The sequence below is a fragment of the Cataglyphis hispanica genome, chromosome 2 (assembly GCF_021464435.1).
Source record: "Cataglyphis hispanica isolate Lineage 1 chromosome 2, ULB_Chis1_1.0, whole genome shotgun sequence".
Classification (NCBI taxonomy): domain Eukaryota; kingdom Metazoa; phylum Arthropoda; class Insecta; order Hymenoptera; family Formicidae; genus Cataglyphis; species Cataglyphis hispanica.
Genome location: NC_065955.1, coordinates 7214497 through 7236087, shown reverse-complemented (window position 1 = coordinate 7236087; position 21591 = coordinate 7214497). Strand labels below are relative to the sequence as shown.

Genomic DNA, 21591 nt, shown 5'->3' with positions numbered 1-21591 from the left:
ACTCGAACGGGAAACCCGGCCGGGTGGGGCCTGCTCGTTTAGTCGTTTCTACAACGAGAGGCTCAGTGTGAAAGTGACCGTAGAACGCAGTAGAGAGCGGTTGGGCCCTCAAAGAGCGACTCCGGGGCCTATTCTCGCGCGTACTTGCGTTCGATAATGTTCATTAAACAACGCCAGTATGCAAAAATGTGAGAATCCGTAAAGCATGAGAGAAACGAAAATGTTTCTGTACTACGTACGATACCGCGTTTTAATACTCATCGTTTTCACGCTCTGCAAAGGTAATTAACGCGATCTGGCGTACCTGTCATACACATGTGTGCGTGTAGGTGTGTGTTTTCATATGTGTTTGTGACAAGTATAAAGTGGTCACGTGGTTGTCATTGAGTCACATTTATTGGTGTCGCGGTCAGATTTTACTCGAAGAATATACGATGTGGAAACTTTTTCACTGATATTCAGTGAAATACGTTGCCTCAATAGTGTCTCAGTAATTCTTTAAATCATTTAGAAAGAGACACATGTGCACGTGCATCAGACCTTGATTAATATTTTAGTTTGTTCGTGTATATTTAAGAAAATATTAAGTGAAATAAATCCTAGATGTTTCTCATTCTGATAGAGTTTGCAAAAATATCTAAATTAAAATTTTATAGTTTTTTTCTAATTATAATTTTATAAAGAAAATATAAATATTAAAATACTTAATTTGAAATTTCGTGACTGCTTTCTTGAAATCATAGTTCTAAAATAGCAATGTAAAGATTATCATAAACTGTCAATTGTATTTATTAAAAACTTTTGTTGCTATATCTGAAAATGACAAAACATTTAACAACACTGTTTTTATAAATAATTTTATAAAACAGTTGAGTTATTTTATCATGCAAAACAAATCGATATTGTGAAGCATAGATGAAATGAATGCTCGAATGAATCATGCCCAAAGAACGATGAATCTCACCTGTAGATAAACTCAATTAATTCATTTTATCATTAACGGTATTATTAGACCAAGAGAATTTAGAAAAATGATGAACTTTAAATACAATGTTTATTATACAGAAGCAAGTCAATAAAAATCAAACAAACCTTTTCATTACAAATTAATTAATTATGAAAATAAAATGTGCGACAGCACTTACATATTAGCAATCAATTGCCGTAATTGTTGTCAAACTGTTGTTATATTCGCAATATGGAATAACCATACAGTTAACGTTTTGTATCGAATAAAGATATATATTATATGAGATATATATCTAGTATTTATTACTAGTATTTCTGAGTCAATTATCTCTCAGCGGTATATCAATCGAGCGGTATATCAAGAAATTTCATTGAATTTGTCTCGTACTTAGGCGTTCTGATAAGCGACGATAATTATATAGATCATTTAAAATAATATGATATCAATCAAAAATGTTACAATGATGAAAAGATGCTACATTGTTATTATGAAAAGCATGATAGATGCCAAAAAGAGAATTCTTCTGCAATGTTTAGATCGCACAAAGAGGCGTCGATGATGTTGACTATATAAAACGAGTCATGCATGATTGCATTAGTCAGTTCGTTCGCAATATTTTGTTCGATGACAGCATAACTCAGAAAAAAAAATACGTATTATTGATACTATAATATCGTTATGTTGCAACCAACTCATCTCATTCTTCCTTTGCAAATGTAAAAATTGTGTGTTATGAAAATTAATTTTTAATATTTTTTTCTACTTTGCAATATTTCTTGGGATATAATTTTTGTTTTGAAATATTTTAAGTAAATTTAAATTTTAACTTTTAAAAAAAAAGTAATACATTTTCACTACAGTTTATGAAAGTTGACATTCCTATATTAAATATTACATTAAATAAAAATTTTGAGAAAAAAGAAAGAGAGAGAGAGAGAGAGAGAGAGAGAGAGAGAAAGAGAGAAGGAAGAGATTATATCTACTATATTTTTTTTCTAAAATACACAAACATTTAAATTGTTTATTCTGTCATAGTTTGCCTTAAATAAAATAATACTATATAAGTATATGCAATAACAAATTTTTCTTCTATCTCATATCTGGATAAATGTATAAAGGATTGTTCTTTTAATTAATATTATTTAATACAAATGTATGTAAAATAAAATAAAATATATAACGCAGGAAAAAATATCTATATTTTTTAAAATACTAATATTTTGAGGCTTTGAATTAATTTTATTAATAAGCCTTTTGAAATAGAATGAAAAATAAGATATTTTGTAATCTCTCTAGTTTGACACTCTTTAAAAATTTTATTTATTAAATCAAATTCTTTTAAGATCAATAAATCTTTATTAATTTTTTTTTCCTATCATCTTGTAACACCTTCATTTTTAAATACGATATTATCTTTTGATATAATTTTTTTTATAGTAGTTTTTCAAATAATACAAGGATATTCTGAATTATAGTAGCATTATTTTTATGCAATTCAGCGTAAATGTAATACGTTTTAACCGTATTATATTTACATACATGATAATGCAAAGATTACGAGCAAATACATTTGCAAACTTCCCATTATAAATTTGTATCATATATGCAATCCTTCCTATTGTAAATTATGATACAGTTAGACACAATCCATTTATTCGTAAATCTCAGTTGTTCACGGTCTTGTGTTTTCTACGACTTCTACACAAGCATGCTGACTGATAATATGAGCACGTTATCGGGAGAGGAAAAAAGGACTTCCTTCCTAGTCACGGGTCGCATTTGCGCAGAAACAGACTGAAATAGCACGTGCGTCCTTTTGTGCAGAAGAGTAACGAGGAGGGCCAGATAAAGCCAATCATCCGCAGGACATTGTGGCTAACGCGACGACATTTCTCTCGAAATTCTTAATCATATTCTCGCTACGTGCAAACATTCAGCAACAATTATTCCGATATAAATATTCTGATATATAAAAATTTCTCATTATCGCGATATAAAAATATATATATATATATATTATAAATAGCAATATAAAAATATCGATAAACAATTAAAACAATTACAATTTGATACAAAGTTTAGAAACAAAAGATATGGCGTTATGTCACATAACTATATTATATAAGAAAAATTATCTCTAGAATAATTCTAATAGTTTTTATATTTGAACTACATGAATAATTTTGTGTTTTTCAGTATCGGAAAGTAGCAAACCAATTATTTCGCCAAGCAAAGAAGAAATTGTATTAAACGAAGGGGAACCTTTAGAGATTACATGCACAGGCTCAACACCAGTTAAATTTGTTTATCCCGACGCCTTTTTAGAAACAGTATGTACATTATAAAGTTTATTAGGATAAGTATCGATATTTTTTCTATTTATAGCTTCATTTTTTCGAGTATTTTACATTATATTTCAGATATTAAGATGTGTTTCATTTCTGTATAGAAAAATTGGTCAAATAATTCTTTAAAAAAATTAAACAATTCAAATTTTAATAATTAGATTAATTATTTTTTATAAGATTTATTTCCTATCAGTTAGCTATAAGAAGCATAAAGTAAAAATTGCCATATAAAATATTTATTTATATGTTACCTATAGAAATTACGTTTTAAGTTAATTTTTATGTTTTAAACACATGTTTATGTAATAAACTTTATATTATTATTATGACAGATTAACACTTCGACGCCGAGAATAAGCAAGGATGAGGAAAATGGCGTTTACAAATATATATTTCAACGACCAAAAACTATTTTTGGCGATACAGGCTGGTACGGTTGTGCCGATTATAATATTGAAATAGTTTCAAATTTTGATAATAATTCCGAGGTGAACTGGATATACGTTTACGTAAAATGTAAGACAAAATTATATATCCTGCTTTTGCGAATCAATGAAAAATATTTATGTCTATATCTTGCCTATAGTATATTCATACATTATGCGTACAATAATTATACGTTAAACTTGTTACAGCTGATACGAATTTATTCCTTGAAGCGGATACCTTTGCTCATTTGAACGCAGTTGCTGGTGATAGTACAATAATACCATGCAGACCTACATCGCCGGATCTAGTACCTATCTTATCCAACAACAACGTGAGTATTGACAAGATAATTAGAAGATAATTTGCAATCTAAAAAATATATAGTCTCTTAGATTTGAATAATATATGGCGATGTGTTAAGTATCTACGAGAAAAAGTTGAAGGACCATTAACTTATATATTATTTATAAATTCAATTAAGACCTCAAAATACATTTTTTTTTTAAATAAAAAATTTATATGAAAATAAATTATGAAATGCAAAGCATTTTTCAATTTATAAAAATACGCTTAGTATGTTATTATCTCGTATCCTTTTCGTTATATTATTATAAAAATAATTGTGTTTTATCAAATTGTTATTTATCATTAAACACTTTTCTATTTCATATTTAATATACGCAGGAAGACGAGTTAGAGAAGAAGGCATCATTTGATCCTAGAAGTGGGTTCACGATTAGAAACCTCACGGTAAAAGACAGCGACTTGTACAAATGCTCGATAGAGAAGGACGGCGAAGAGCACGAGGTCAATTACGTCTTGTCTGTGCATCGTAAGTGCGGTCAACTCGAGATATTAATTTCGCAACATATATATATATATATATATGACAAAAGCAATGTATTAACCGTAATTACCAAAATTTCTTGGTTAAACATTAATAAGAATGATTAAATTGTTTACACAGTAAAACAAACTCTGCCCGAACCAAAAATTCACGACGACACTTTGCGCCATGTCACACGCGGACAAGACCTATACGTGAATTGTACCGTTGAGATTGATGCGTCTGTGCGATATGTATTTAATTGGAGCACGCCGCAACAGGTAAATAGCTTATCAGTTTCGTAAAAATAAAAATACATTTCAATTGAAAACGCGTTTTAATTAACTAGTGATGTATGAACAAAAATCGATATACTTATTGTTAGTGAGTCTCTTACATAAAAATTTTTTAATTTTTAGATCTGTTTATAAATATAATGTTATTTATTCTTCTAACGTTTTTTAAAAATCTCAAAAATAAAAAAAGAAATATTCTGTAATTATATATTGATTTTTTGTACTAACAAGAGCTAGATTGATGGATCTTATTAAGAATTAGATACGCATATTTTAACGTACGAGCAATCAAAATTTTTTGTTTATATTCCTAGAGTTTTTCATTATATATTTTATTTTCATAATTTATACATTAAATTTTCATAATATTCATCATTCGTATGTGTTTTTTTTTTAATTGCAGAGCAACAGCAGAGTAAGCACTCAACAGTTTAGGAGACAGCTCGACGGCAATTATCTCTTAGTTACGTGTCAGTTGATGGTATTTAACGTAACAGATGAGGACGCAGGAGAGTACGAGTGTGTCATTAGATCGATTCACGACATAAAGAAGACAACGAAAACTATTACGATACACGGTGTGTTTATCATTAATTTAGATACGATTAAAGAATGTGCCAAGATATTTATAAGAAAACAATAATCTATAACAATATTCTTTCAAGAAAAGTCTCGTATTAGTACAAGTACTATTTTTTACATGCAATATTTTTAATTTTAGATCCTCAAATAAAGTATATTAATCTTACGTCTCAACATATTGAGAGATATTATCAAGGTGAAAAAGGCGGGAAAGTGCAATGGGTCGTTTATGTTGATGGATATCCAAAACCACATTTACAATGGTAATTTTTTGCTATCTCTTTCTTATAATATATAAAATTCAACTTTAAAGTTACATTTTAATATTAATATATATTACAAATAATAAATAAATAATAAATTAATGCCAATAAAAATTTTAAAATACGTTTAAACATATATATATATATATATATATATATATATATATATATATATTTTTCTACAGGTTTAAACCAAATGGTCAGGAAATTACAGAAAGTCCAAAGTATTCCGTGAACACAAGTACAACAGCTACCATTTTAAAGATAAGCAATTTAGAAATAACGGATACAGGAGATTATATTCTGGAAGCTAAAAATGACCACATGATACAAAAACTTAATTTTACGCTCAATATCTTAGGTACTGAGATAATTCTTTAATATTATATAAAAAAACGACTACAGTATATTTATTTATTATTGATTTCAGCTAAACCGGTTGCCATATTAACAGAGATTGAACCTTATTATGCACCTAATGAAACTGCGGAATTTCGCTGTGAAGTACTATCTCATCCTCCGTCAAACATAACATGGAATTTTTTGAGATGTCCTAATTATCCGTCATTTGAAAATTCAACAATTGTGCAAATAACGGTAAGTGCAATCTTATTGAAACCTGATTTTAGATATTTATCTGCATCTATACCTGAGAATCTATAACTGAGAAATTTCTATGGATTTTACAGGATGTAATGCAAAGCGTTTATAGCTCCAGCTACGGATTCGAATCGAGAGCAAGAATGCCTATCGAAGTATCGGGGAAAGTAACATGTAAGGCTTGTAATTCCCTCGATTGTGATACCGTAACGGAGAACATTTTTGTATCCGGTAAGGAGATATTTTACTCTGTCTAGCTGTTAAAATTTATACATATAGTTATATTGCTATGCTTGTTATATATAATATAAATATATGTATATACATATCAATTATAATATTGAATTTTTGATATAAAAAAGGGCATCGCGTGCGTGAAGCCCCCTAAATATATAATTTAAAGATAGAAAATAAAAAATTATAATTTATAAAAAAAGTTTTGATGAGAATTAAAATACTTTCAAATGTGTGTCGCATATTATAAATCAATAAAATTAATATTTTTCATTTCTTAAATTTCGCAGATGGAGTAGGTGCTTTTGGTATTATTGGCCCAAAGGAATTGATAACAAAAGGCGATAATGTTGAACTCATATGTGCCGCTTCTATTTATAATTACACAGATGAGCTAACATGGACAAGATTGGAAAATCAGACGCATGAAACGCCAATAATAGAGACAGAAAGAGTACAGATTATACGATATAAAACCCCGTTCACGTACCGATCAATTTTAAAAATTTATTATGTCCAAGAATCAGATGTTCAGGATTATATTTGCACTGGCAAATACACAAATGAAATGAATCATGACGTTTTAGATACAACTCTTTCTGATTATGCAATCTACAAATTAATTATCCACGGTAATTACAATATAATTGATATTTCTCTATATATCTAATATTGTATTTAAAAAGTATCTTAAAAATTGAATTGTTTTCATTATATAATATAATGATTTAAAAAAAAGCGATTATTACACTATTATCTTGCTTTAAAAATCAAGAATATTAAAATACAAAAATAAAAAAGTTTTAGATATAAAATTATTGCCTGCAAAGTCCAATTATAACTTGTTTATTGTAAAGAATATGTCTACTATATCTAACTAAAATCAATTTCTATAGAAAATCATATTATAATTTATCTTTTTATATTTGTGATATTATATAGATCCAGTGCCGCCATTTTTTATCAAAACTAATATGAACAAGACTACAGTGAAAAATATCGACGTAATTGCCGAAGGCCATAAAACGGTGATTTTGCAGTGTTTTGTTGATGGAATGCCTAAGCCAATAATTGCATGGTACAAGGTACATATTGTGCATTTATGGTTTGGTAGAACTAAATGCAATGTATTTTACATTTTATTTTTTTACTTGCAGGATGATGTACTACTAAAAGAAAATGATCAATATTTGTTCAAATTTAATTATCAGGAGCTTAATATTAAATATTTTAAGCAACATGACAGCGGAAAGTATTCGTGTCGAGCTATCAATCGATTAGGCACCAATGAAACCTATCAACAGATAATCGTAAAAAATGCAAAATGTAAAAAAATGATCTAGAAAATTATATCACATGTAGAAAGTAATATTAATAAGCACACAGATTGAAAATAAAAAAATTTTTACAGGGGAAAAACTTGATATCATATTAGCTACTTCAATAGCTATTTTAGGCATCATTCTAGTGATTGTAGCGATCTTCTTTACGATTAAGGTTCGTCGTGAAAAGGTAAATTGTATTCTATTTTCCTTATCTAATTCGTATAAAAATTATACATAAAATATAATTTGATATTGTATTACAAAATCTTATGGAAAATATAATACTATCTAACATAAAATAAAAATTATATCCTTTTATAGAAAATGAGAAAAGAATTGATGGAAGCAGGTCTCATGCACTTTGAAGAAGGTGCTCTAGAATGTCTAAATCCAGATTTGACGGTTGATGATCAAGCAGAACTTCTTCCTTACGATAAAAAGTGGGAATTTCCAAGAGAACGATTGAAGTTGGGTAAATGCGACTATCTTACATAATCTAATTTTAATTTAATAAAATAAATATCTAGTATTTTTAAGAAATTATATACCTTTGACAGATCTAAAACTAGATCGAAATTAAATAAATTTTTATTATGAGTAAAATTAGCTTCGGAAAAATAACTGCTAGGACCTCAATTTTTGATATATTTTATTTAAATTTTGAGGAGATATTTTTGAAAAACTACCAGACATGTATTTTCATTTTTTAATAAAATATATTTTTACCGACAATTTCATTAATTTCGATCTACTTTGAGGTCTGTCAAAAATATGTAATCTCTTAATGCAATAGAAATATTCTAATTATTTTTCAGGAAAACAATTGGGCAGTGGTGCTTTTGGAGTTGTAATGAAAGCAGAAGCGCAAGGAATATGCGAAAATGAAAGTGTTACGACTGTCGCCGTGAAAATGGTGCGTCGAACTACTGAACCGACTTATGTTCGTGCACTTGCCAGTGAATTGAAAATCATGGTGCATCTTGGCAAGCATTTAAATGTCGTCAATCTTCTTGGTGCATGCACTAAAAATATTTCGAAACGTACGTATTGCTGAAATAATTTGCAAAAAAATTGTGTTAAAACAATGTTTAAAAATGTTATTTAACTCGCATTATCTTTAAACATATCTGTTTTTAATGTTAAACAGAGATATAAAGTTAAATAATTATTTAAAATACATTAAAGATTAAAATCTTTATGTTATAACAGGTGAATTGTTGGTGATTGTTGAATATTGCCGTTTCGGAAATTTGCATAATTATCTTTTGAGACATAGAAATAACTTTATTAATCAAATCGATCCCAATACTGGAAAACTCGATCTTACTATCGGTATGGACATGCTAACAAGAACTGGCAGTGTCAGTAGTAACAACAGGTTTGTCTATAAATCATATTTTATAAACATTATATATTATCATTAATTGTCATTAACGTATTTGTTTTCTATTTTGTTAATAAATACACACACATATAACACATTCAGAAAATATTTTAAATGTATTCTAAACACTATATCACTTAACCATTACTTAAACTGCTTTCGTAAAATGTAATGCAAATTAATTGAAAGCATATATTCTTTCTCTATATTTTAAAGAATTTTTTAGAGAATACTAATCAAAATTAAAAAGTGAAAAATTAATTATATTTCTTTATTTCCAATTAAATATGTTTTCAACAAATTTCTATACTAATATAACAGAGAATTTCGTGTATTGGCTTATTCTATGTAAAATCTCAGAAACTCTAACTTGAATAATCGCATCCTCTCCATGAATGTATTCTGGGTGTTAAGTATGCACGCACATACATATGCACTGATGCATGCAAGGGGCTGTGGTTTAACAAAGTTCTTCCTTTTTTCTTCTGTCCATACGATAGGATAAAATATGCAGCATTATCCTTCTCTCGCAGTCTTAGTGCGAATTCAGGCACCGATACGGTGGTGCAGTATTGCCCGGGAACGGGCCCGGACACCCAAGAGATCAACTTCTCGCCAGATGGCTGCATTCTCAGCAATAATTCATCTCAAGGGTGGAGGACGAATTATCGCGGTGATTACAAAGATCAAAATCTCGCACCGATTTGCACTCAAGATCTTTTATCATATGCCTTTCAAGTAGCACGTGGAATGGAATATCTCAGTCAAAGAAGGGTAAAATATTTAATTAGCATAATAAATATAAATGTATACATAAAATGTTAGAGTTATATAATTTAAAATAATATAATTAAAATTTTTATATAAGTTTGCAATATTAAATGCTTAAAAAAAAAGATTTGTTAAAGCTATATTCGAATATTTGAATTTATAGTTTTTCAAGATTTTCACATTAATGTATGTTATCAGGTATTGCACGGCGACCTTGCGGCCAGAAATATCTTGCTTTGCGAGAATAATGTAGTAAAGATCTGTGATTTTGGCCTCGCAAAGACTATGTACAAAGATGATAATTACAAAAAGAAAGGCGATGGCCCGTTGCCTATAAAATGGATGGCAATCGAATCAATTAGAGATCGAATTTTTTCGACACAAAGCGATATATGGTCATTCGGAATAGTTCTTTGGGAATTCTTTACTCTGGCTGAGACGCCGTATCCCGGCATGGAGGCCGAAAAATTATATCAAAAATTGATCGAAGGCTACAGAATGGAGCAACCCGAATATGCCATTCGCGAAATATATGACATAATGTCGCAATGTTGGAAAGCTAAACCTACATTACGTCCAAGTTTCACAGATCTCGCGGAGAGCATTGGTAATTTATTGGAGGAAAGCGTCAGATCGGTGAGTTATTTTTCATCTAATTAGATTATTGTGTCATGATACAAGAGACACAATATAACAATGAGTCAATTTTCCAAGAGCAATATAATACCAATAAAAAAAGAGTTATTAACATTAAGAATAAGTAAGCTCATATTTAAATTAAAGATAATAGTTAATAATTCAATCGCATTGACTTGAAATAATCTTGCTTAGAAAAATAAATATCATCCAAAGCAGTATATATAGGTTGGGCCCAAACATCCCGGCCAGACTTTGAGATTTTATTGGAAATTTAATTCTGAACAAAAAGTTTCCTATAGAGTTCCTATAAAGAATTAAATTATCTTTCAAATGAGATCAAAACGATTGTAGTCCCATAGTAATAGCCAAAAAAAATCTTTTTCGCACATTTAAAACTGGTTATTTCAAAATCTATGGAACGTATTACAATCATTTAAATCTATTTTGAAATATAATTTAATTCGCTACAATTTTTGTTTCGACATTTATGAAAAAATGTTATTTTTCCTGATATTTGTAAAAATGAATATAAAAAATGTTTATAAAATAAACGTAACTTCAGATATTTTTAAGCGCTAATTTTTTAAAGAAGCATTTTTCAATTTATGTTTAATTTTTTGTTCAGAATTAAATTTCCTATAAAATTTCAAGGTCTGGCCGGAACGTTTGGGCCCACCCTGTATATATCTGAAATTTCTGTGAATAATTGTTACGTTTCCAGCAAAGTACAACACGTAATAAAAATATTATCTATTTCTATTCCAGCACTACATTAGTTTAAATACTCCATATATGGATTTGAATACGATGAATCTCGAGAGCGGCAAAAATGACTACCTGACGATGATGTCGGCGCCGGATCACGGAGCTTTATCGTCACCGGGACATAATTACGCGAACTTACCATTCTCGGAGGGAGTGCCGGACTCGACGTATTTATGTATGAGTCCCGGCTGTCAGACAAATGAGTCCGGGATATTTAGTCCCAGGCCACATGAGGATCGTTCGCATTTCGAGTTTCCGTCGCCAGCTTCAGACTCGGAGGATGCGATCGAACTGTCACCCATGTTAAAACACGAGGAAGACCCCTACCTGAAGCCGATTAATGTGCAGGAGCGAAGGGCAGAATTCGCGCGACAGAGACAAGCGATGAAAAACCAGATGGCTGAGAGGCCTATCGATCGAGATTCCGGTTACTGCAACGCGCCGCGAAATCTTCATCTGATCGACTTAAACGATGTGGATGAAAATGACGCGGCTGAGCGAGCGGATGTAGACTCGAAGAAGGATTACGCACCATCCATCATTAGTACTCAGGATAATTATGTAAACATGCCGAAACAGAAAAGTGATCTAAGATTGGGTATGCCAGACGGTTTCAGCAATCCTAGCTACGTAATGATGAATACCCGCGAAATGGATCAGAGAGCTTAATCCGCTTATATTGAGTTCAATCGTGTGTTTTTGTGATTATTGAACCGTTTTAAAGACAAGATTCAATGTGACTTAGTGATTTATTTGTAAGTTTGTATTGGACTGATTTTTTCTACTGTGTAGTTATAATCGTATATCTTGATATTATCTCGGAACCACAGACTTCTATACATATTTAGATATACTAGGTTCCACGCAGATTTCTATACATATATAGAAATCTGTGCGGGGAACTTAGTATCTAATATCAAATATATTTAATTTAAGTATTTCATTTCATGAAACGTCTCTCAATCAATGTGCCATGGTGATTAATAACATCAGCAAGAAATGTGCTTTTCATTAGCATCAATGAAAAGAAATAAAAAAATTATTTCTTTGAATATACATCACAGAGAGCTTAAAACACTCATTGTTAGTATATTCGAGCTTATTATATGTAAAGGTTTTAATTCTCGTATTTATTCATTTTCAACGCGATTTATATATACATACACACACATATATGTATATATATATAGATTTTTCGTTTGCAAAATGGTTTACATATTTCCTCGTGGAAATAAAATTTACGAAGAAATTATATTTTATCAACTTTCTGACCTTAAGAATTAACATTTTCGAATATTTTAAGATACTTCCTATTTGGAATATATATAATTCAAAGCGTTTATCAAACTATAAATGATTAATGTATTCTCGGCAAATTGTGCATCTGTGTATAATTATTGCGTATGATTTATTTGCAAAATGTGTCGTAAAATAATCAGATTATTGTGCGCCTATATTTGTTACCTACTAAGACATTGGAATTTAAATATCTAATTGTAAGTAGTTAATATTTTAGAATATTAAGTAATATTGTCACATTAATTTCTTTCTCGTCACACATACATATACAAAGTACAATGATATATAGGATACTTAAACAAGATATAGTATGGTAAGAAAATGATTTGCAAATTTTTATTTCATTACTGAAATGTTTTATTCCTATCGCGATTTATTCAAAATATCAATATTTTAATTTTTTATTTTTCTATTTTATCACAAAGATAATATTCACGCGCGTAGGACTTAATGTTTTTTTTTCCGCAAAATTGTAAAAAATTTTAAAAATGTTGCATAATATTAGATTATATATCTATATTATATTGTAAGATACAAATAAAAATCTCTCATCAATTTGTACTTAATACTCATAATATTTGCACTTTGCTTTACAAAAACTATATATGAAACTAAGTGTTGTATAGAATATCTAATTATCCCAAAAATTTTAAAAATTATTCTTAAAAATTAGCCATATTAAGTTAAAAATAAATTTTTATACAAGCGTGAAATATACAATTAAATGTATAATACTTTTGTGTTTTATTTCTGTAAAAAAGAAATAATGATCATATCTAAGTAATAAATATTATTTGATATATTATTTTTATTATTATTATTACAAATATTACTTTGATATACATATATATTTATATATGTATATTTACTCCTTAGCATCAATAACATTTATAGCATAAATGTTAGTAATACATGTAATTAATCACTTCATTGCATAATTTGCAAATGTATAGTACATATAATTTGTCGATTATATATGTTGACTATCTATTTAATATAATATAAATTAATTATATGGACTAATAAAAACCAATTGTATGATAACAAGCAAGAGTAAAAAAAACGAATTGGAGAATTCAAAACAATTATCTTTATCTTAAACGTTTCAGTCCGTTTCAATAATATTATATTGATGTACCCAATAAAAAAAACATAAGATAAAAACATCTCTTTTCTTCAATTCGTTTTTTTTTATTTTTGCTTATTATGATGCGGTTGGCTCTCATTAGTTCGTATTATTTATTTATGTTACATTATTGATTTATTTTATTTATTATAATTATTTACTTCTATTTTCCTTATTTTTAATTCTCATATTTTATCAACCTGTCTTAACACACAATACGTTTGTGTAATTTAAAATCATATTGATTCGATAAAAATCGCAAAATGAATAATTATATTTTTGGATCTATCTCATCTGTAATTCTGATAGAATACGGCACGTCATGTATCGTTGTGCTACTACGATAGCGACCACGTCGTGTAATAATATCTTCAATTAAATTCTGCTTATATGCCATCCATCTGAAATGGAACCCGGAATAATAGCAATAATTTTTATCTAAATCGCTATTGATAATTTGAAGAAACAAAAATATTATAAAAAGAGAAATTTGATGCAAATTATCATACTTTCGATTTAGAAGAAACTCGTTGAATAATTGCTTCTTAGTTGGATATTTTGAGTTCATAAACCGTATTACGCGTCCCCAGATATTAGCATGATTGTGCTCGAGCAACCAATATCGAGGAATAAGAAAACATCGTACCGGCGTAATCGCTACGATTCTCCGATGAAGCATATTCTCTCCTAATTTAATAAATTTTAATTTATTAAATCGCAACTAAATGATACGAATTGAATGGTAGAGAAAGATATTTTGAATCATTTGTCTCTCACCTAAACCAAAACATGCACCTCGAGAAAAAGTGCATACTTGCATAAATATAGTACGAATGTCATCCGGATAACGTAATTCGGACGTAACCGATGGTTCTCGCATTAACATCATTGCGACATCAGTAATTTCGTGCCATCCTTTAACCTTGATTTTTCAATATCTATTAACACACGTGAACTTCTCAACCGTCCTAAATTATAATAACGAATCAAATGAAATTTATCCGAACGTAATCAAAATCGTAATCATTTTGCTTCAATAAATTTGATTGATATGTAAACTTCAGTCAATTATTATCTCAATCCTTTGGAGCTAGCTATTTTAATATAAAATAAATTATAATTTTGTGTATTGTGTTGTAACATATTGTAATATAATTCGATGCAACGTGGTTCTATTTATGTAGAAAAAAATATATATTATATTATATTGTGAAAATACTCACGACATCCAAAAGTGTAGTAGTAACAATACTTAACCGATCAACGTCGTGGGTGTTGGCAGGTCTCTGTAATAATTAAAAGAATGAATAAAATACATTGTACGAATATTTTTATTTGATAATAATTGAAAGTACTAAAATATCTTTCTAATTATAAATTAAATCAAAATAGCTAATACACGATCATTGATTAAATTTATTTCACATATTATTTTAGCTCTATACAAAACTAGAAGCAAAATTTTTGCAAAATATTTTTGTATCTTTTGTGTAATAAGTGCAAATCACATTTATCATACAGAAGATATGATACATGTAACATAAAAAGTGTTAATAGTAATTACACAAATTTTTTTCTAAACTTACATATACGAGAAAGAAATTTAGTTACTTAAAATACTTTCTAAAAATCAACATGCGCGTGTGCAGTGCATTGGCAGGGCTGGGTAACATTTGAAATGGTTCCATTTTAAATATGTATTTAAAATGCAAATGCCATTTTGCATTTTGCAAAAGAGGAACCAAGTCCCGTGATTAGCGGAAACATAATTTCTTTTATGGCCATTTTGAACTTAATATTCATGAGCATCATTTGTTGTTGTTTAACTTTCGAGAACAAAGTTATCAAATAAAACTATAAAATGTATATGAATACTTCAATAAATTACATGTAAAAGGAAAAGTCATTTTGCGTTTGAAAACCATTTAAAATATCTATTTACTCATTTTAAAATAGATTCGAAAAGCTGATTTTACATTTTGCATTTTAAATATATTTTTTAAAGTCTTTTAAAGTACTTGGCATTTTAAATGTAATTAGAAAAGCATTTTACCCAGCCCTGTGCATTGGTATGTCAAAATATAAGATCAGTTAAAAAATAAAGGGACAACAAGCAAACAAAAAAATCCGTTTACTTTTTGACTGACTTAATAGATACAAATAGATGCAAGTGGGAAAAAGTTCACGTTATGATTAATCTAAAAGAAATTTTTCTTTTTATAACACTCGTACTTGTTCAAAATTGTAATCCAATTCAGGCAGCTTGTTAGATTTCGCAATTTTCTTAGATACTTCTTTTGGTTGATGTTGCGGACCCAAAGAAGTTTCGGAATCATATAATTCATATTGTATTCCGTGATAAGAGGGCCGTTCGCGGACGAGCATATGTTCGATAAGGCGACATTCGCCACTTAGAATAAAATACACATAATTCACCATACCTTTTCCATCGCCTAACAGAACCTTTCAAATTAATCGACATTTATTATTACTTCTCTTTTCGTGTGTGTCCTATTTTACTATTTTATTGATGGATTTATATTATTCAATCGAGATTCTGGAGAATGCGTAAGAATAATCGAGATATTTCATCGTCAAAATTATTATTATACCATCAGATTATTTACCTCGTTAGGCTTAAAGTCTTTCAGCTTGCTCAGAATACAACACTCTCGTACCGTTTCTTCATCCCACGTTTTGAAATAATTGAAATGAACTAACGCGTCGCGCAAAACGTCCCATTTTTTCGTCAAGGCAACGCGCAAGATATTATCGAAATCGTCCTGACTAATCAGAAGCAAATCGACTGATGCTAAATAATATTTGTAAAAAAATAATATATATATAAATTTCAATCAAAAGAATATATCATCAAGTTCGCGTCTACTAACTTTTGGAAATCACAGTTGATGATCTCGGTATCATATGGAATAATGCAACTTCGCCAAACATATCCCCTGGTTTCATAACGCCCATGTCTATAGTTCTCTCGTCACCTAACAAATTGTACATTTTTTCACATTATTTACTTTATTCTTTTGATATATAGACAGAAAGATCTCTTCCAAGATATAATTAATTTTAAAAAATTGTCAAAATAATCACGACGCAGCATTAAATTATCGCTAAAAAATAATTTAGAAATTCTCGGATATTACAATATATATATATATATATATATATATATATATATATATATATATATATATATATCGAAAAGAACAAATTATATTATCGGAAATCCTGATAGAAATGTATCTTGCATATGAATCAGCGTTTCAATTAATATTCAATGTAAAAATTATTATCTTAAATCATCTCGATGCAATTAAATTTTAGTGTCTAAAAATGTGCGATATTTTCCTCACCTGTGAATTCATCAATCTCAATTTTCGATAGATTGACTTCGCCATTCACAATAAAATAAAGATTTCTCGCTTTATGACCCTGACGAACAATTACACGATCAGCCGGCAAATACTGATAAACGCATACCGCGGCTAGACTTTTTCTCAAATCCTCCGAATGTTTCGAGAATGCGTGCAACTTTTTAAGAAGATCGTATATATATGCTTTGTCCATGGAGGATCTTTCAACCGGATGCACTAGCAGCACAGATCGATCCTTAAAACAGCAATAAATTGTTTATCGATACGCGTTATAAAGTTCGGATATTTTTTTTATTCTAAATTATTAATTTTTTTTAAGTAAGTCTCACGCATATATGCTTCAAGTACCTTTAATGTGAGCAGCTTCTTTTCTAATTTGTGTCTCTGTTGAGCCAATTTAATATTAATTGTTACATCGTCGCTAATTTCTTCGGCTATTAGTATATCCGTTATCCATTCTATATATTCTATAACGCGTCGTACCGCCGATCGAAACAAATAACGACCTTTTAATCTTTCGGTCTAGATAAGGATATAAAAGTAATGTAAAAAGTATCCGATTATTTTTTTGTCTAATTGTAAGATGATTTTTCAACGGTTTTCACATCAAATTTCAACGCCCAATTTATAAATTATAGAAAGTGTTCACTATTTTTTTAGTAGTGTATATAATATGAATTGTCAAGTTATAACCTTAACTATAATTGCAATATTATTTTTCATATTAATAAATATTATTATATAAATAATATTACATGATATTATAATTTACTTTATGAATTTCACTTAAAATATTATATAGAAATAAATTAATATTTTAAATATATAAGAATAATGTTACTGCTATATCATATAATGTTATTTGTACAATCAAGGAATCTTTTTTGATATTATAAATTTTTTAAATATTCTTGCTGTGAAATATTATCAAAATAAAGATTTTCTCAACCTATGAAATATTATCGAAATAAAAATTTTCTTACCCTGATAAGTATCGAAGGCTTCCTTCCCAATCTTAATAAGAACGATTGCCGTAAGGTACTTCTTTTTAATGTATGTAAAGACATTGTGTTAAAACAAATTACAAAATTTTGATTATCGTCTATAAATTATAAACAATTTATCAATTATTTATCTTTGCAAATAGATGGATCACTGTCTCAAAAAGCCTCAAATTGACGTTAGTCGAATGACTTGTTTGATCGATCGTTTATATCGTACTGTTACGCAGCGCGCCATCATATATATATTATATAATCAACACATCTTTTTATTCTTGTTGACTTGAACTCCCTTTTTACTCCCCGCCCATGAAAATAAATGTTACAATAAAATTTATTAAAAACTATTTTTTTTAGCGTGGTAATATATATGTATATGATTCAAGGTTGACCCGGAGTTTTTACTTTATTGAAAATTATATTAAAAATTCTAGCTCAATCTTGAGTTCATATAATTTGTAGCTTAGATAAGACCATGAAAAGTGAAAACTTTAATCATAATCGTAAGATCATAAACAAATCGATCAATTACAATCAAGCAATATTACTACGTTGTGAGAATGCCTTACTGATTGGTCGATTTGTTTATGACTCTATGACTAAAAAAATTCACATTTTATTATGAGAACATAAATTTGGAATTAATTAAATGAGTAAAGTTTCTATATTTTGTTTTTGATTCTATATATCTTTTGATTCTATTATCTTTTCTTTTTTTATCTTATCTTTAAAAAATATTTATTACCAACTACAATGATATATTAATATTAAATATGAAATAATATGAAACAAAATGTTAATATTGAATATACTAATTTTGGTAATTAAATATCGGCAGCATATTTTGAGAATCATATATATGTATAACAAATATATAGAATTACAGTAGCATATATAAATTTTTTTGAAGCAGTTCTTAAACAATAACAGTAACAAAAAAGACGTACAATTTTTAATGAGACTAAATTAATCGAAATTTATGAGCGAAATAATGAATATATTAACAGTGTTTTGAGAAAGTTAATATTTCCAAGCATTATAAGAAAAAATTTAAATTTTATATATATTTTTTTCAATACTGCTTGTTTAATCTACACTTTTGTCTAATTGTAGAAATTATCTAATTGCAGAAATACCTATAGAAATTTAATTAATTGTTTTTAAACTTACCTCGACAAATGTTATATTTACGTGCATATAATTTAATTATATTTACATGCATGAACAATTTATATACACAAAATATTATTGGCACGATAATACGAACAGATGATATTTTACACACTATTTGTTTACACACTGAACCTTCAAGTAAATATTACGAACCGAGAAACCGGTTAAGAAAAAAATAATGAACGAACCGTTGTTTTTCGTCTACAATACGCCCGTCATTCTTGAGGATAATGGTTTCGAGTCTCGCAAAATATTTGCGAAGTGTAATCATTGATTATAATAATTATAACAGTCGACAGATGCTATATGTTTAAAGGCCAAACTTCGACCAAGCTGTCGGACATATTGATTGGTTGTAAACGCAAGAAATTTTTGAAACTAGAAATTCTCTATTTGACAGCCAATCAGGATACGTCAACTAGTAAGTCCGGTCGGATAAGATTCTTGATACAATATATTCGCAGATTCGTGACCATTCGTAAAGGTCCTTTCTTTTTCTCGAATCGTTTTGTCAGTTTGTGTTGTCGTACGTGAATTTTCAAGCGATAAAATGGTAATAATTGATATTTTCTGCATAAGTTTATGGCATATAAATATAAGTTATCAGTGTCAAAATTATTTTCTATAATTTACTACATATGAATTTGCGCGACAGGTTATGTTGACAATGACAGTCAACTTTAATTGTCCTATTTAAATTTAATTATATTTAAATTTAATAATGTAGTAAATAATTATAAAATAAGTGTATAATTAATAGTGTTACAATCACGCTATATAAAAATAATTAATTATATACAGTTTCTAATTCATCAAAATGTAAGAAATTCATCTCAATTATAATTATTATTTTAGAGTTTCGGCTTGCCATCAATCATACCTAAGCCTACTGTACCTGAGCAATTTGAAATTAAAGGAGACACTAATTATGATGTACCTAATCCTATGATATCAGGGTATGAGAATATATTATTACTAAAATTAATTAATAAACGAAATGATTACAAAATGAATATATTTTTAATTATATGCTTTTTCTAAAATTCTAGTTTGCAAAAAGAGATATATACATATAAATCAGGCTATCAGAATAATTAGAATTCAAAACTTATTTTCTCTATTACATAATATAAAGTTCTTTTTCTATAAAAATGATTTAAATAATTTATGGCTGTTTCCAATTTGTTTTCTATTATTTTTACTTGTTTAGTTTGACGGCAACGAGACAGAATGTTGGTTATGCACATCCCTTGGAAGCTTCGGAAAGAAATGTAAAAATTAATATATTTTAAACATTAGATGTAACTCTCAAATATTAAATTGTAATTGCATTATTTATTTTAGTATGTGAAAAATCAAGATCGAATGAACATGATACTGCTTAGAAACACACAAGGATTACATGCACCATTGCGTATAGCGATGGAATTGAAAGCCACTGAAAAGATTGGAAGACTTCCATTTCTACCATCATCTAACATGATGCGGGATGTCTTGCTTGGACGAGATCAAGATATAGGGTAAAATTATATAGAATATTAGGAAGAACTTTATAGGAATTATTTTTCCACTAATAGATCTCAATTTCTACATTAGACAATTTTTATTCATTTATGTTGTTATTTTTAGATTTGAAGATATTTTCAATATCCCAGAATTCAGAGAACAAATGGGACAGCCACATGCTGTTGTAGAAAATCATCTTGGAATATTATAAAAATTAAGCATCTAAAAATTGCATTTTCTAGTTTAAAATGCAAATTAATATAGAATTAATAATAAGAATTATTAATAAACATTACTTTTTATAAGTTAAACATGTATCTTCTTTTTTCTGGAAACGTTTTAGTAACAATATAAATGCAAAAAAATTCATAAAATTTAATATATGATATTGATATTATATATACCTGTCGTAAAGATGATACATTTAAAAAAACTTTTAAACAAATAAAATATAAAAATATCTAACAGTGAAAGGTGTATTCATTTTTTTTTAATTATTTCGTTTATTAATAGATAAAAATTAAAAGTAGTCTACATTTGACAATTCTGCCTTTAAAACGTCTGCTTTGTTATCTTGACATAAATATCTACTATCTTGCTATAGGCCATTGCACGTGAAAAAATTTTAGCCGTAATCATAAGACCATAAGCAAATCGATCAATCA

General features: G+C 28.4%; 3 protein-coding genes across 7 annotated transcripts; 2 read left to right on the top strand and 1 right to left on the bottom strand.

Moving 5' to 3' along the window:
- The first annotated feature begins 54 nt into the window (after positions 1–54).
- Positions 55–13536, top strand: LOC126858742 (vascular endothelial growth factor receptor 1). 2 transcript variants are annotated; one of them, XM_050609255.1, is made up of 21 exons: positions 55–281; positions 3167–3300; positions 3651–3834; positions 3954–4078; positions 4432–4579; positions 4715–4854; positions 5273–5447; positions 5591–5714; positions 5900–6075; positions 6145–6311; positions 6404–6545; positions 6839–7180; positions 7491–7633; positions 7706–7874; positions 7960–8060; positions 8195–8345; positions 8689–8913; positions 9083–9251; positions 9791–10031; positions 10227–10664; positions 11433–13536. In XM_050609255.1, the coding sequence occupies exons 1-21, from the start codon at positions 206–208 to the stop codon at positions 12099–12101; spliced, it is 4239 nt and encodes a 1412-aa protein (XP_050465212.1). In that variant the 5' UTR covers positions 55–205; the 3' UTR covers positions 12102–13536. The 2 variants fall into 2 exon arrangements, with proteins under 2 accessions (XP_050465212.1, XP_050465211.1); XM_050609254.1 differs by having other exon boundaries at positions 9758–10031.
- Positions 13537–13571: 35 nt separating this feature from the next.
- LOC126858767 (uncharacterized) lies at positions 13572–19678 on the bottom strand. Of its 4 annotated transcripts, none has more exons than XM_050609313.1 (11): positions 19418–19678; positions 18230–18348; positions 17595–17768; positions 17226–17481; positions 16749–16853; positions 16485–16669; positions 16090–16320; positions 15081–15143; positions 14635–14779; positions 14367–14544; positions 13572–14258 (listed from the first exon to the last, which is right to left on the bottom strand). In XM_050609313.1, exons 1-11 carry the CDS (start codon positions 19467–19469, stop codon positions 14129–14131), a joined length of 1638 nt encoding a protein of 545 aa, XP_050465270.1. In that variant the 5' UTR covers positions 19470–19678; the 3' UTR covers positions 13572–14128. The 4 variants fall into 4 exon arrangements, with proteins under 4 accessions (XP_050465270.1, XP_050465271.1, XP_050465272.1 ...); XM_050609314.1 differs by having other exon boundaries at positions 17595–17630; XM_050609315.1 differs by lacking the exon at positions 16090–16320 and having other exon boundaries at positions 13573–14258.
- Positions 19679–19860: 182 nt separating this feature from the next.
- LOC126858802 (proteasome maturation protein) lies at positions 19861–21237 on the top strand. Its single transcript, XM_050609398.1, has 5 exons — positions 19861–19973; positions 20276–20376; positions 20631–20691; positions 20765–20940; positions 21050–21237. Exons 1-5 carry the CDS (start codon positions 19971–19973, stop codon positions 21135–21137), a joined length of 429 nt encoding a protein of 142 aa, XP_050465355.1. The 5' UTR covers positions 19861–19970; the 3' UTR covers positions 21138–21237.
- Positions 21238–21591: the final 354 nt, after the last annotated feature.